This window comes from Patagioenas fasciata, chromosome 1 (assembly GCF_037038585.1).
Source record: "Patagioenas fasciata isolate bPatFas1 chromosome 1, bPatFas1.hap1, whole genome shotgun sequence".
Lineage (NCBI taxonomy): Eukaryota > Metazoa > Chordata > Aves > Columbiformes > Columbidae > Patagioenas > Patagioenas fasciata.
The window spans coordinates 203,590,946-203,608,304 of record NC_092520.1 but is presented as its reverse complement, the minus strand read 5'-3'; the positions used below and the strand labels follow the sequence as shown (position 1 = coordinate 203,608,304).

The 17,359-nt window shown below is 34.2% G+C and overlaps 1 protein-coding gene across 5 annotated transcripts in view; it reads right to left on the bottom strand.

The window, feature by feature from the left end:
* Positions 1 to 211: 211 nt before the first annotated feature.
* The window catches only part of GNAI1 (G protein subunit alpha i1), a 32,447-nt gene continuing 15,299 nt past the window's right edge, over positions 212 to 17,359 (bottom strand). For 4 of the 5 annotated variants that reach the window (XM_065839063.2, XM_065839071.2, XM_071803481.1 and 1 more), the window contains 7 exons: positions 14,802 to 14,844; positions 14,579 to 14,720; positions 9,858 to 10,015; positions 7,960 to 8,088; positions 3,492 to 3,621; positions 2,123 to 2,276; positions 212 to 1,232 (listed from right to left, as the gene is read on the bottom strand). In XM_065839063.2, coding sequence (XP_065695135.1) covers positions 1,042 to 1,232; positions 2,123 to 2,276; positions 3,492 to 3,621; positions 7,960 to 8,088; positions 9,858 to 10,015; positions 14,579 to 14,720; positions 14,802 to 14,844 — 947 coding nt within the window. In that variant the 3' untranslated portion in view covers positions 212 to 1,041. The remainder of the gene's footprint in view (positions 1,233 to 2,122; positions 2,277 to 3,491; positions 3,622 to 7,959; positions 8,089 to 9,857; positions 10,016 to 14,578; positions 14,721 to 14,801; positions 14,845 to 17,359) is intronic. The other variant, XM_065839080.2, reaches the window with a different exon arrangement.

Below are 17,359 nucleotides of genomic sequence, written 5' to 3'. Positions count from 1 at the left end.
CCATGTCTTGTGGGAGGACCTGATATTTCTATGGTTACAAAACTAATTTGATAGTTTAATTACCAGAAAACAGCAAAAAGTTTGAGAAAATGATTTTCTTTCTTAAGCAAGCAGAAAAAAAAAAATATTACTCTGAAGTCCAGCCTTTGTTAACAGTCTACTAAAAAAAACCCCGAACATAATTTCGCCATTCACTCCACTGAGCAAAGACCACAGTTTCAAACTTTTTTTATTGATACGAATGGTTTTCACAATTTCCTTTTCACATTTCCATCAGCTTCAATGATAGTTGAACCTTAAAATTAAACTACTCAGTGTTGCCACATTTGCACTGCAGAGACTGCAAAGCTCAGATTTCATGAACTGTGGATTTCACTTCAATTTAAAAAATAATCTTTGCATTTACTTTAAATTTATAAAAAGATTTTTTTTCAAAACTTAAGGCAAAAACAAGTTTTATTGGTTATGTTTCTTTAAATCTGAGCAGGTGTACAAGGCTGTTTAAATATCAAAAAAGCTAATACCATATACAGTATTACCAACATAAGTAAAGAATAAGGCAGCATGCACCCTTAAGACGAAAAGAAAATTTAATTTTACAAGATGTTTAAATAATCCAAAGGCAAAAAGTGTCTGTCTCCTCTAAGAGTATCTTCATAAAACATGGAAATTTTAGAGGACATCAAGTTACTAAAATATTCCGTTCAACGTTTATACAAATACATTACTACAATTATAAGTTTACATACAATCAACTGACATCTCAGTGTTAACTAATTACTTAAATTTACAAGACAAACATAAATAAAGCTGTTAAAACAGGCAAGTACAGTACTGATCTATCATTCAGCACAATGTATTTCATATTTCTTTCACCTTGAAAAGAATCAGATTAGAATTGTGCGAAGTTGTTCTCCAAACCTAGAAATAAAATAGAAGAGAATTAAGTATATCTATGCAGGTTTTACATGGGCATATTCCAAATGCCCAAGTCCTGTTTTCCGGCATGTAATTTACCATTTAACAGCCTTTCGTCTGTTTTCAGAAAAGGCCACAGTCTTTAAGGTTATTTTTAATTATGACATCAGTTACAGCATCAAAAACAAACTGCACATTTTTTGTGTCTGTAGCACATGTGAAGTGAGTGTAGATTTCCTTTGTGTCTTTTCTCTTGTTCAGATCTTCAAACTGACACTGAATGTAAGCAGCTGCTTCTTCGTAAGTGTTTGATCCTAGAAGGAGAAAATTGCTCAGTAAGCAGGTTTCAAACTGAGAAAGAACAAGATGTACTATATCTCTGAAGGATGTGGTTCTTTGGAAATAGTTAACCTAAACCTGAAGAGGAGTAATTCCACAAGCATTGTTTTAAGATACCATAAATAAAACTTGAAGGAAACCTTTTGGACACATTTTTAAGAATAGAAATTAAGAGCTCAATTCAATTCCAGCTGCAGGAAGAACCTTTCCATTTAATGAAGTGGCAGACAGAACAAATCAATGACCCACCACTGTTGCCTAGAGTAGGATATTTGTTTCCTTCATTCAAGTTACTTACTTTCAAATTTTATGCTTTAAAAAGGTTTGGGTTTTTCCCCAAACTCAAAGATTTGACATCCATATTTCTCCTGAGCTTTTTACCTCCAACATGCTATTTTCTACACAATGGCTTAGTCTGAATTTACAATGAAAACAAAGGCTCTAAGATGCATTCAATTAAATCATCCTCTTTTGCTACATATTTCCTGAATAAGTCACCTACTTCTAACACTACACTCCCTGCTCAAATTCTCACGTATCTTCAGGTATTTCTGCTAGTGAAAAAAACTACACCTAACTACAAAACCTGCAGGACATGAGAAAAAAAAGAACCAGCTAAATAAATTAGGTTGAAGAAAGTTGCCGCAGTAACATTTAAGTGGTATCAGTGGGCCAGCACTTCACCTGGTTAAAAAGGTTCATCTGACTTGGCAGTATTTTATTTGTGATCCATAAAAACATCTCCCCACCATCTTCAGCTTTATTTCATGTAAGTATTTTAGAAGTCATTAAACTCCTCATTTGTGCATCAAAAATGAACTAATTTAACAACAACAACAAAAAAAACTTGGCATCTCTCCAGTACCTGTGTATTCAGGGTAGCAAATAGTGAGAGGACTCCTTTTGATTTTTTCCTCAAAAAGATCTTTCTTGTTCAGGAAGAGAATAATAGAAGTGTCTGTGAACCATTTGTTGTTGCAGATACTGTCAAACAATTTCATGCTTTCATGCATTCGATTCTGTAATTGGAAAAAAACCACATTGGTGTATTTTATCAGACTTCAGTAGTAAAATCAGGATACATATTTTTGAGTAATCACAAATGAACTAGAGAAGTTACAAAACTAAGTTTCTAGCATATAGATGCAAATTTTACCACAGGGATATACAGAGAGGCCAAGACCACTACAAAGAACACTTTCACAAGTATAAGCAACTACTTTTATTTTCCCCTTCTAATTTCCAGGCTTATGCTGTTTAAGATTTTAGAAGTTTTTTGTGTGTTTTCACATTTTGCAGTAGAGATATTCTACAGAGTCGCTGAGTTACCTGAATTGGTTTTATACTGATTAGATCTTTCAGAAATTGAAAACCAAATTCTGCACCTAGTTGAGATTCCAGCAGTAAAAAAAAGAAAAAAAGATAAATTCTATGGAGCTAGAGAATCAAGTGAGCCTATCCTAATTTTTAACAGTATAGAAAAATTATCTAAGTTCAGTCAAGTTCCAGTCACATTTAAGTAGCAGGATGCTTGCTATGACCTTCTTTGACTACATTTGACTTGAGAGGGTGTTTTTTTAATTTCTCTTTCCTCCCCTATGTTTTATGAGAAGTTGTAGAATATGAGGAAAAACATGGAAGTTTATTAATGATTCACACAATGGATAAGCAGCACTTCAGACCAGTCAGCTAGTAAAAAGGACATACTCTGTGTATACTGAGGAGTACACACAAAGGAGTCACACCTTGAAAGAGGAGAAGGGAGTGGAGGGGGTTGGAAGGGAGAAGGAAGAGCAAAATTTCTGCAACTAAGGAAAGATATCAGATAAACACATTTAGAAAGAAACAAAAACTGAAGACTGAGGAAAGAAAGGAAAACAAAATGTGCTAAAGTAGAAACAGGTAAGCCAAGCAATTTCTTATTATACACTTCTAGCATCCATAGAGACTAAAATGTGTATTACTGACAATCTATCCTCATTAATATATGCATCCTTTAAAACATCAGTATATTTGAAAAGAATAATTGTCTTATAGTATTCCTTTTGAGAATAAAGAAATGCTTTAAAACCCAAAAGCATGAATTCTACCACCACTTCTCTGAGACCTTTTACACAAAACTCATACATTCTATAAAGCAGCAATACTCCAAAAGATGTATTTATAGGTTTCCTTTCAAACTTATTTAGGTTTTACCCAACAACTATTCATTTCTTCAGCATTAAGGTACTTGCCATTTCCTCATCTTCAGCCAAGACCAAGTCATAATCACTTAACGCCACACAAAAAATAATTGCTGTAACGCCCTCAAAACAATGAATCCACTTCTTCCTCTCTGATCGTTGGCCACCAACATCAAACATTCTGCAAAACAGAAGTGCAAAGCAAAGAATGAACTTTGGATTTTCTAGCTTTCTAACGTTAACCAATAAAATCTGAAACTATCACATATGCCAGTCTGATCACAAAATTTTTGAAAAGGCATAAAAATCTGCAACCTTTATTACTACTTAATGTCTCAGAATAAAAAAACCCCAATTTTAATAAAACCTTAAAAGCCTTCCTATACAACATTTTACAAAACATGAGAAAGTGTGACATGAAAGTGCGACACGAAAGCTAAACAAAACCAATTATTTACAATAGTATATTTCATTAACAAAGTTAATTGTAATCTATAAAAAATACACAGTTAGCTTTACTAAATGTAAACTAGATGAAAGTGTTATTCAACCTTTAGTCCAAATGAATGAATAAAGTATCCTTTTTGGTAGACGCTAGGACATGTAGGGTCGAACAACAAATCTCATTCTTTACAGGGCAGGATAGAATACAAGACAGAAAAATTAACTGAGAAACTGAACAAGAAAATTGCTCCCTTTTTTGTGGATGACAGTTTCTAAGGAACAGAAGCAATTAAATGCTTTATGCTGATGGCAGTACTATAGTTTCAATCTGCATGGATCTCACCTAGTTCAGTAATACAGCACTGCTCATTGCAAAAATATTACAATCAATATTGTTATTGAGAGGTATAAGAAAACATGGCACAACTTCCCATATTAATAAAAACAATATCGTGAAAAAGTATTATTTCAAAGAAGAGCCAAAATTTGTAAAGAAAATAGGTCTGCACAAGAGGCACTGTATGATTTTGGCTTATTCAGACTATGTTGACAGCATGTATCCTGGGAAGACAGGAAACATGCAGAAGACAGACAAATTCTAGAGCATAAATTATGGTTTCCAGTTTGTATTTGCAGATACTGATTTTAGCCGGAAATGTTTGCTCCAGTTCAGAATAGCCTCTCTGCCCATGGTGTACTTCACAGTGATGCCTGCCTCTTTTTTGGGTTGTCTTTCTAATCGTGCACCTCACAAACTCCCAGTTCTTTATGCAAACAACCTTTTTGCACTCATCATTGACATTTTTATATACTAAAATCTAGTGCTAGATGGAGTTTTGGCACCACAATTTCACACCAAACAGCTCAAGAGCAAGTAATAAGAACATGGATTGGTTTACATAATAAAGCTGCTTCTCCATATAATATGAATACAGAGAAAGAGACATACAGAAAAGAAGAACAAGAAAAGAATCTATTTGGCATACAAAATTCTTAAAAAAAAGATAAGGCTGAAAGCATTTTTTAGAAAAATTAGCTATTCTGAACAGAATGGTCTTTAACTCCATAAGCTTTCCATCTGTCCTGTTAGAAGTCATACTGAAGCCTGTTAACTCACAGTCCCAGAAGACTGAATCATTCACAGAAGCTACTTAATCTGCACATGGATTTTAAAAAGTTTTGAATGAATGATTTACAAATTCCTCCTTCCAATATGGAAAGGTGTACACACCCATCTTTCAAGCACTTGCCTCAGGTGCTAAAATTCATGGTAATGTCCATGGTTTGACTACTCAAAAGAACCATATTTTGCTTATGCAAGTTAAGTTAAAGTCTACAATGAACTATAAAGGTATACAAGGCACTGTTGAAAAAAATGAATTTTTTAACAGCTGAATCTACCCCCCTTATCTAAAGAATGAAGGTATTAGAGAAATGCTGTAATGACTTTCCATTATTCAAGAAAGCAGACTTCCCTAATGAAATTACAAGGTGACTATACCACATTAAGACAAAACATAAAGCATTAAAGACACTTCCCCAGTCACCACTCTGCTAAGCTATGTTACTTAGCTCTATTAAATGGGTAGCTTTCTGAATGCTTTACCTGCAATTGTGCAAATTTAAGGACTTATGCAAGGTCCTTTCATTAGCACAATATACTTCTGAAAGCTAGTGTTGCCAGATTTGCTATGTTCTGCTTCTTTCAGACTATTTAAGCAAAGAACATGATTCCAGTACCCATATAAAATGTGATATGGGCCAAAAGGACACCAGATATTTAATATGATTGCTTTTGTTCCTTTTTTGAAGTTATGTAAGTTGTTCTTTCCAGTCCCCAGCCTTGCGAAAGACTCAATTTGACAAATATTTTCTTTGAGGCAGGGCAAGTGTTTACAAAAATATGAAATATATGTGGAAAGTCTCACATATTACACACTTATTAAAACTGACCCATATTTTTTATTATCCCCCTTTCCTATTTTTTATGGGCTGTAAGACTGCAGAAGGAACAGGTAGATAAAAAACCTACCAGTTTAATGTTAGTGTACTACATGATTACGTAAATTGCACTAGAAGGGATTCAATTACAGTTGTTATTTTTAGAAATCTTCCAAGTGTTCTGAGTTGCTCAATTTCTACTTAAAAAAAAAAAAAAAAAGTAGAGAAGGAAAAAAATCGAAAGAAAAAACAAAGACCCCCTGGCTTTCTGATGATAAACTGTGAGAAACATAATGACCTCAACTGAGGTCTTCTACTTGCATATACTGCCACACAAGTGACAATGCTCTTCACCCATTTAATGTTCTACAATGGAATAATGCCATCTCTAAAACACTTTAAAGATTACACCCATAGGAAAATATTTTGTACATGTATACCTTAACAATTAATACCTTAAATTTTAGTCATTACTTCTGTTAATTCTAATGCTAATGTTTTATAATCTTATACTAAGACATGATTTTTTCATAAAAATTTCTTGTATTATCAGAAGAAGATTTCTACAAAATAAGGTATTTTTTGAAGACAAAAGTAGTAAATAATCAGACACAACTTCTGAAACTGTCTATGGAAACAGGATGAAAATGAGTTGCTACTTGCATTTTAGATTAAATCAATAATCAAAGCTAAGTGCTTCATAGACAAGGCTGAAATGAGGCTCAACCTCAAAGAACACACACAGCAGAACATGAAAGAAAAGATGAGAAGAAAATTGAAGTACACAATATTGCACAGCTAGTCATGTTTATGTATCCTCAACCTGGTATAATCAAGCCTTTTATGCCTTTAGTTCTTCTTAGCAGTTCTTTTCAATGTTATGCAAGAATATACTTTTTCAAGCCCTTCCAGTAACTCATTGAGCCTATCTCCTAAGGCACCTAGAACTTTAACACCTGCTGTACAGGTGTTTAAATGTACAACATTACAGCTAAGCATGCCCAAAGGCCTGTTCTAAAGTTAAACATTTTAGAGAAGTATAATCATGTGGTCTTTGTAATAGTTCTAGTAATCAGCACAGACTGGAAGTAGCTACCTGCATACAAATTCATTGAGAGTGTACAAGAATTTAAACCCATCTACAACAGAGAACTGAACATTGGAAATTGAGTGAGAAATTGTATAGCTCCTCAGAACACTGAAGACCTCTCAAGGGGCCTGATTAAAGACTTCTCTCCTTAGGTTTGCAAGACATTCACTTCCATTTAGCAGCTATTATTTCATGGATGAATATGAATTTTGTATGCTTAAACCCTAAAACAAGGAAACAAAATATATTTACACAATACTGATGGTCCTAAAGCATCGATATATCAAGTACTGCAATGCATTGACAATGAAAAAACCCAACTTTCCATGAAGATACTAAACAAATATATTGTATAGACATGCTGACAACAATCTCTGCACAATCTAAATGCAGATGCAATGTGAGTTGTACTGAATTTTCTTTTAATTCTTCCAAATCAGAATTTTATTACATTTATACTAACCTGTGCTTTCATCACAGAATGTCTTTGGACATAAAATGTTCAGAATATTAACATTATTTGTAAATCCCACACCACTGGAAAGTAAATCACAATTTTCATCACTAAATAAAGTACTACCTTAAAGCACAACACATTTGAAAACAGTTCTTCAGGAAAATGCATTTACTCTTTCATACAGCACCAGCAAATACTTCTAAGTCTCCTCCTCTCCAACTGAATTTAAAGGGCAGAATCTGACAGAAGAACAGCTATTTAACATGGCAGAAAACAGTATTTTGAGATTTAATTTACATATAAACCATTTTTTTTACAGAAAACTTCAATAAAACTAAAGCAGTTATTACTTAATATCTGCATATCCATTCTGAGTTATTACAGGAGTTCCAACAACTCCTACATTCCTTCAGAAAATGGAGTCAAGCATGAGGAATTTTCTTCAAAATAAAAGCAGGGTGGGGGGAAAGAGAGGGAATAGAAGTTATAGTTAGACAAATCTGTTATATTACATCACTGAAAATCCATCTTTCAGAACGTTACAGAAACTGTAACAGACAGATGAACACAAAGAATGATTTACATACTTAAAATGAAGATCTTTGAAAGTAAAGTGAGTTTCCACTATTCCTGTAGTTTTCACTCTAGTCCTGAGAACGTCCTGTTGGGTTGGAATGTAGCTGGTTTGTGCTATCCTGTCCAAGTCATTCAAGTAACTGAAGGTAAAAATAAATACTACTTTCAGTTATTCATAAAATAGTAACAAGATAATTACAAAGAATTACATAAGTTCTAGGTCCATTCATTATATTGTGTCTGACTTTTATAAAATAGGTTTCTCTGAGTTAAGACAAAACACAGGACATACTATTCCCCTCAGTTTTCCAAGTTTTTTTGAAATAAGCTTTAGAGACAAAGACAGATATTTCATCCTAGAAAGGAAAAAATGTATGCAATTGACTCCACTACATAGAATTCTTCTTTCGAAATCCCAAAATGCAAACATGGTTCTACATACACCAGTATTACTTGCACCACCTAGACCCCTTCATCTTCATAACCTGCTGAGCTACAAGTTACTTTTAACTAGAACCAAAGACCAAAATTACCCTGAATTTGGTAATAGGTATGAAAAGAACAACTCAGTGTTTTGACCAGAATTAACGTGTTTAACAAAATGCTTAATGCCTAACAATTAACTTCAAGAATTTCTATTTGCACACATTTTCTACAAAAGAATGCTTTCATTGCCAAAATTCTTGTGATGAAGGCTAAGAAGCCCAGCATTTCTACAAACCACGCAAATCTAATTTGTGCTTTTTCCATAGTAAATAGGGGAGGAATGTTCTTCTCTCGGTGTACCTGAAGTTTGTGATTTTAAGGATACAATTGTATGGCTAAAATAACAGTTTTCTTACAAAACTGGAGGCAGGGGTATCTAAACCAACAAAATAGAACAAAGGAAGTTAACAGAGGAAAGTAAGTGACCCTCCAGATGAAGTGCTCCATGTTGAAGAAAGTTTATAGAAGCGCTAACTCCTAAGTCAAGAGATCTGTCATCACGAGCTCAGCTCGTTGCCATCTACCCTCTCTATCCTTAGAAAACTTCAGCAAAAAAGTAACAATCAGGCTGGAAGTTACCATATTTTCAATATAATTTGATCACATTTCTATTTATTCAGGATGCCTATAATTACGTTAATTCAGCTGTAATCTCCACTCAGTTACCTCATCTGCATGTTTATTTACGTATAGTTATTCTAAAAAACTGAAGAACCGGCTGAAAAACTGAAGAAACCAACTTCAAATACTACAAATTAATTAAAAATGATAAAGCTTTTAAAAAATTGCCCTATAAGGCTGGTATCACTGCTATGCCCTTCTTCACCATCTCACCTCCCCCTCCATGGACTTTTCCTTGACTGACCATTACTTGCTCCCATCACATCTTATTCCTCACACCCTTGATTCCTTACTATTTTGCTGTTTAATGAAGTACCCTAGCATACAATACACATCCTGATTGTTACCTTTGCTTGACACATTTCTAAAGAGACCGTTAATTAACAAAGAAAATGCAGCAGTGTTGAACCATAGGAAAAACTCTATTATGAACATGATAGTACTATCCTTGGTAATAGAGATTAACATCACATAATCAAGTGTCATAGACATGTTCAGATACTGAACAGGTACTTGAGTCATGTTTTTGTAAAAAAAATTGCTTAAAGCAATTGCTTAAAGCAATTGAAGAGAATGAAACAACTGGTCAGAACACAACTCAAATTCATTATATTAGTACTACACCTCTTTAGTTGCTCTAGTTGGACCATTTTGACCTGAGTAGACATCATCTTTGCCCAGACACTTCTAAATTTTCCATTTACATGGGAGCAGAATTCCTCAAAAGATCAGACTTCCTTTATGTTCTCTTACCTACTACTTACAAGACGAAAGAGAATCTTGTTTGTCACATAGTACTTACTAGGCAGCAGAGTCATTAAGCTGGTATTCTCTAGATCTGTTGAAACAAGCTTGAACTCCACTGTCTTTCCACAGTCTCTTGATAACTCCAGCAAGCTCTGCAGTCATAAATCCTTCTTCTGCTGCTCCAGCTAACACAAAAAGTTGACGAGCATCATCCTTTAGGATGTAAACAGAAAGCAGAGACAAAAATTGATAAATCAAACAAGTCTTATCACTTAAGAACTATATTCAGCAAACAAGTTACTTTCTTAACCTGGTAAATGTGAACATAACTATTCATTCCTACATTTTTCAACAAAAAAAAAAAAAAAAAGACTAGTAAACCAAATTTCTCACTAGGTGACAAAGCTGCTTCTGATCTGTTTATAACTTGAATTAAGCTCCTATAAACAGAAGTAGTAACATTTTGTACTCAAGTCTAAAGTTAACCTTAATTGCTTATCAAATATCACAAACTGAACAGAATGGTTACAATGCATACTACAACCTTCAGCAATGCAGATGTGTATTGATCAACTGAAGAAAACACATCACTTAAGCTCCAAAAACCAACTTGTTTGAAAGGAACCATTTATAATTTATTCACAAATCATGCATCACGACACAGAAAACTACTTCTTAAAACCTTTCCAGATAAATCAGTTACAAATGTCTACTACCTTAATTACTGAGTTTTCTTGGTAATGCAGTATCAAGGAAAAAAAAAAAGATTTTTCAAGAGAGCAAATACTGGATTTTAAGACTATATATGAAAATGAGGCTGAGTACAGGATGTAATGGAATTTTATCTAATTATGACTTACGAAAGAAACACTAAAATGTTAGACCTGTAAGGCACTGGAAAAATAACATGGCAGCTGGGTGAAGGAAAGAGATCCACATTAATACCCTCCTGTAGGTAGTAGTTGTTTGACCTTGTTATTAGCTGTATGTGATGTATAATACTGCCAAAGTACGTCAGCCAGAAAAATCAGGACACTTGTGGCTTGTAAGTACTACTCACAACATGTACTGTTTCTCCAATAACTAAAAGAAAGAACAGGCGATACTGAAAATGAGGAAGGAAAAGACACTCAGACACATCAGCTGAGAACTGATAGTATTTCAAGAAAGAGGATTTAAAAAAGCAACATACAAGGTTATTCTCACAAAACAGTAACTGTAGAGAGAGATGCAAATCTGTAGAAAAATCTGGTTCTGTCACCTTTGCTGTTCAAAAAACAAACTGTAGAAAAAAAATCTTCATCCTAAGTACAGAAGGTAGTAATTGCTCTAAAGATATTGTCTACTGTAGACTTAAATAATCAGAGATTTTGACTGCTAGCAGGGAAATTGTTTGCATAATATTAGAAATGCTGATATTCACAGCTTGAAAACAACATAGTTTGGAGTTCAGTCAGCTCAAGGCAAACTTGAAGAGATTCATATATATCTATAAGTATACACAGGCAGCTATACATATAGACCAACAAGTGTCTGATATATAGTTCAAGATGCCTTTTTAAAGCTAGAGAGGCTACAAATCTAAAAATGAACATTCGCTAAACAAATGAACAGAATACTGATTCCTGTACATGCACAGGAGAAATTGTAGACAACTAATAAAAATTTAATGGATTATACTAATAATTACATAAAAACAGAGCAGTAAAGATCAAAGGTTTGGATAGTCACATCTTATGGATTGTATTTTGAGCAATATACCCGCATAAAAGAAACCTGAAAGACAATTCTGATCTTGAATATTGTTTGTGGATGCAAATGCCAAGGACCTACAAATCATAGAAGCAGCACAAACTGAAGAAGGGCTAATGCATTAAGACACATAATGGAAATAGCTTAGAAACTGACAGTCAGTTTTGTCATGAATGATTATACTATTTTATACCTAACATGGTTTGACTTTCAAACATACAAAATTTACTCTCTTTCAAACAGTTTTAATCTCTACATGCTCTAAAATGGCAGGAGGGGGAAATGAGAGGTGGAACAAGAGAATCAATTTCAGCTTTTTAAAAGCCAAACATTAAAATAAAAAGTGCTCTCTGTTACCCCCATACTCCTGTTTCTGAGGATGGCAAATACTACAGACCAACAAAGTGAAGCCATATGCAATGATCGCTACTTTCCTTTAATTATATAGGAAAGAGGCAGCTTCCTCTCTAGATGTCGCTATTTTTATAGCAAATGTCATAAACAAGATAACAAAGAAATTAATTTAACCATCTCTCTAGGGAATTATAGAAAAATCTTACATTCAGAAAGTGGTCCATAGCTTTTTAAAGCACATTCACTAAATGTCTCTCAAAACATATTTTATACTTCAGTACCGAAATGCCCTGTAGGGCAAAGGAAGACAAACCAGTCTTGAGATTGACCACTACTGAAGCAGATACCTTGATCCAATAGCTTTAAAAAAACAAACAAAACAAAAACACCCTATCAACTTGCTGCTTACCATTAATCTTCTGATAGAAATAAGAACACATGATTTTTCCAAACAAACTTACTAAATTAGAGTAAAACACTCACTAATTTAAGGAAGAGTCTGAATGTAACAGTTTTCATCAAGAGTTACAATTTTGAGCTTTCTTTGCTGAAAAGCAACATTTTAACAAGAAAACAGTATAAAATTTAAAAGGCTACTTTATAATCAAGGAGTAGTCATACTTCTTTTTTTAAGTGAGACTGATGTACAAGTTCTGAATTATTTTTTCTATTTCTGACTTTACAATTGGCAAAAAAACTAGTACTGATGTTCCACAGCAGTGTTGCTCTGAAAGAAAGAATATGGACCACTAAGACCTGCCTCATTGCAAAGGGATGGACAATTATTTTAAGATTATCCCTGACAAAAGTTTCCCTCATCATTTATATAGTTCTCTGAAGTCCAGAAACTCAGATGACTTCTAATTGATATCCTATATAAAACAGTCCTCAAAATCTTCTTGTTAGTAATTTTATTTGCTAATGCCTAAATTTATTCCTCCTCTGTTTTCGCTTACTATGTATTTAGTAAATGATTCTACCATCTGCCTCCTTCCAACACTGCCAGACAGCGGCGAGTACGCCATTGCACAAATACTGAACTAACACACAATAAGATACTTGTGCTGCCCCAGAAAACTTCAGTCTTAAAGGAAAACAGCAGCAAACATGAGAACAAATCTCTTGTTGGAGAGAGGAATATCCAAGGAAAACAAAGCTTTTACTAGTTATGTTTACAATCAAAGAGGTTTGGGGTAGAATTAACATATGTACACAAAACAATTACTATCAAAAAGCAAAGTGAAATTTACCTAATAATTCACAACTACAAATCCAATTTAGACTTCAAATACAACCCACTTTACATAATCTTATGAATGTTTGCCTTCCTTATGGCAACCATACATAACGCATTTCACAAGGTCACTGAAGGTATATCTCTAATATTTATAAATTGCTTTTTAAGCCATCAGTAAGATCTTGAACACAAACCCTTGTTGAGAATGAAGAATTTACATACCGTTTCTTATTTTTCAAGACCCTCCTCTCCTCCAAACTGTAATTCAATCCCGACATGATGGAAAGAACTTAATTATGATAAAATATCCTTCTGACTACCCTATATACTTATCTCAATACATGAACAGCAAAAAAACTTCCTGCATCTTTTGTGCAAGACAACCATAATGCGGGCAGCTCCTGTTTCAAAAACTACACTGGTGAGCATTCCATATTCTGACATTGATTACTATGGAGAGAAAATAAAGGTACACATCCTGAACTAAGTTTCAGTGCTATTCAGACTAAAAACTTTGGTGATCAACTTAAGCACTGCAGCACAGAGTGGATTCCTGTAACCAGAAGACAAACAAAACCACTTAAGATAAGCATTTTACAGAAATTCAGAGTCTCTAACCACCTGACCAGACATGGATATAATCAGGATGACCACAGGTAAAAATATAGGGTTAGGACTGGAGAAATAATAAGCCAAAAGAATGAATTCTGCAGACCAGCTTCAATAGGTGGAATGGCAGACAGACCCATCAGAGGTTTTTGTATGCAGGATATTAGACGAAATGAGATTGAAAAAGAAGCAGAAAACCTTAGAAAAAGGTATTCTATTTCCTGGGGAAAATCGTTAATCCATATGGTACCACAAAAAAAATAGGATACCAGCAGTAGGGCTACACCCATGTCTCTGCTTTGAGTAAAATAAAGTCTTCCACACTGGAAATCAGTACAAAGCAGGATCAAGTTAATAGGCTTGAAATATTTTAGGCACCACTGTGCCTGTGACCTAATCGAGAGGTGTAAATAGTAGCTAGATGCTTACCTCTTTAAGCTGTGGCTTTTAAGGAACACGAAGACATCTAACTTAAGTGACTTACAGAACACAACAGCCTGCAAATCCATACAAATAAAGAGACATGACAGCATAAAGTTTTTCAAAAACTCCCTAAGACTCAGATGTTTAATCTTCCAAATTTACATATAATTTGGAGACTTGTATCTAAACCAAACAGTTGCCACGAATCAAGCCAGTGCTGATTGCTCTGTAGGTCATGTTGTCATGTGAAGACCAATGACATTTAGTTTTCAATCAAACTTTGTATCCTCAAAGATGATATTTTGGATATCAAGGGATTTCTTCAGGAAATAGTAACAGATAAAAACTGAAAATTAATGGATATTTCAGCTGTATATCTGTATGTGTACTTTAATACTCACAGCCCTGGTTGGATCACCGAAGTCTATCTTCAACCTCCCCATTGCTCTAATGATAGCAATAATGGACTGAATGGTGTTACTGTAGACAACAGCTTTGTACTGTTTACATTCATCTTCTGAATAACCAGCTTCATGGATAATCCTATGGAAGAAAAAAACCAAATTCTCTATTCAAATAAAAAAAAAAATCCACCCCTCTATCATAGTATTCCACCATACTTACTTCATTTGTTTCACGATTGTGCTTTTCCCTGATTCACCAGCTCCTGAAAAATAGATGTGTGAAAATTCACTAGTTTTATTAATATATGAAGTCACATTTTGTTTCTAAACTGCAAATATCTAACCAATTTAAAAACCTTTAACAGTTAAATGCTTATTTGTTACAAATCAAGCTTTAATATCAAAATGTAAGTGCAAAGGTGGAAGATCCAAAAATCAAGATATTTTAAGAACAGATCATTCCGTGCTAAAAAAAAAATTTGCTTTTCTGTTTACAGAAGTGACCATAATCTTTACACAGTCTGCTGGTATTTCTAATGCAAACAGATCATCAGTTGTTCACCTTCAAAGAGGTCTGAAGCTCAGTTCTTCTAACTGCCTTTTTAATCAACACCTAATCAAAAACCTTTTTAAGTTCTACACACTGTATTAATAGTCTTCAGTGCTGCAAATGAACATGTTCAAACTCTGTGGTTCCAGTCCTTGTAACTAAGCCCTTGCCAGAATAAACCAACAAACAGAGTGCTTTTTGCACGAAGTTTTCCAGACATGCCAATATCATTCTCGATGCTTAACAAATTTAAAATAATGAAAACAAACAAAATCACACCAGCATGCTATGTTAAAATACAAAGCTTACAAAAACAACTACTATGTCTATCACCATACAGAGAAAAAAAATGCAGTTTTTGCTGTCTCAACAACCTTAGTTTACTCTCACTTTCGTCTGCTTCTTTCTCCAAAAAATGATGGAACTCCTAGAGCTGTGATAGACTCCCTTTAGACAGCACTCTCCCAGCTTGCCTGTGACTTGTGCTGAATTCTCCCTCTTACATTCCCTCTTTCTCAATATGGTTTTACAGAACTGAGTATAATCTCCACACAGCCTACAGGTGTTTCTTATGCAAACAGATGACCAGTTGTCCAATTCCAACACAACTAAAGAATCGCTCTTCTTTAGAGGTCATTGTGACTACAGGAAGCCACTGAATAAGGCTGTATTCATCTTTAAAAAAGGACAAGGGGAATCTGAGGTGTTATGGGACAATCAGCCTCACCTTGATCCTCAGACTAATTATACAGCAAATACTGGAAGACATTTCCAGACGAACCAAAATAAGGTTACTGGGAATTGCCAGCAAGAATTTACAAAGTGTGTAACTTGATAACTTTTCATGAGGATAGAGCTGGTTTTCGGGATGAAGGACACCAATGGATGTCATTTACTTTCACTCTAATAAATTATGTCTTATGGAACCAATACTGAAAGGAGATTCATTTTTTTTGCACTCCTGAATGCAGAGCTCAGCCAGGTTTTCTGATAGATGTATTTATAAAATTTCCTCCCTTATCTCAGCATGAATAAGTTGTCCATACAGCAAAATGAGAACTAACTCCTTTAGAAAGTTTTAGACAGCAGCAGTATTAAATATTTCATGTGACAGCTGCATATAAAATTTCAGAGCTAGCTGTACCATCACAACCAAACCCTATCCAAATTTAGACAGACTTGATTGTATATTTCTCAATCATTTAGTATAGGATGCTACTTATTGCCTATTTCTTAAGTGTGATAACTTGATTTCAGCTTCACTACTGCCAATAATTTGAGCAGTCTTATTGGCTCATTATTTAGGTACGATGTGAAAAAATTAATAAAAAGTCATGACAGTGCTGCTCTGATTAGGTAAACAGCAGGATATCTGCTCCAAATTCGAAAGAATGGTGGTCATTTTTATATTTTGTTTGCTTAGTTTTAAATGAAAGTCTAAACTAACCATTAGGTCATCACCTGGACAAAAGAAAGTTTTAATAATTGATAAGTACTTTTAATCTCTCTTTCACATTTTGTGTCCTTTGTGCACCCCTTGCAAAAAAAAAAAAAAAAAAAAAGAAGGCAACACATTCTATGAAAACCCAACTTGAAGCACAGAATTTTAAAGTTTTTATTCATATAGTTCACAAGGAATATAACTTCAATTAAGTCTGATAGTCTTATTACATCTGCTTGACAGAAAGCAAGTGGATCCTTATGCTTCATTATGCAGACTGACAAAGTGTGGAAGTGAAGCATCTCCAACTTATCAGCACAACTTCACACAGGAAACAACAGAACCATGTTTTTCCCCACAGAATCTACTGTAATCTGAATGGTCTTCTGCCTCTAAGTTTAATAATCAGGCTCTACCTTCATATGTCAATACCTCCAGAGCTAGTATCCAAGACAGCCTTTTACCTGGATCCAGCATGAGCTGTGATCACACTTAGTGAATTCCTATCTAGAACATAAACCCAGGGCTATGACTAACCCTGCAGCACCATCCATGGTATCTCAAGTTCAGCTAAATAAGAGGTACTAAATTTCTATTATTTTTTTTTCTTTAAGAGCCAATCTTTAACTCTAGAAATAGAAAGAAATAAATCAATGCATCTTCATGTTTAAAAAAACAACCAAAAAAACATGTAACAGATCAACCTTGCATATAGCACTCTGAAGGAATGAAGTGGGGCTAACAAAGGTAAAATAAATTTAAGAAACAGCTAAAGTGATATTTGATT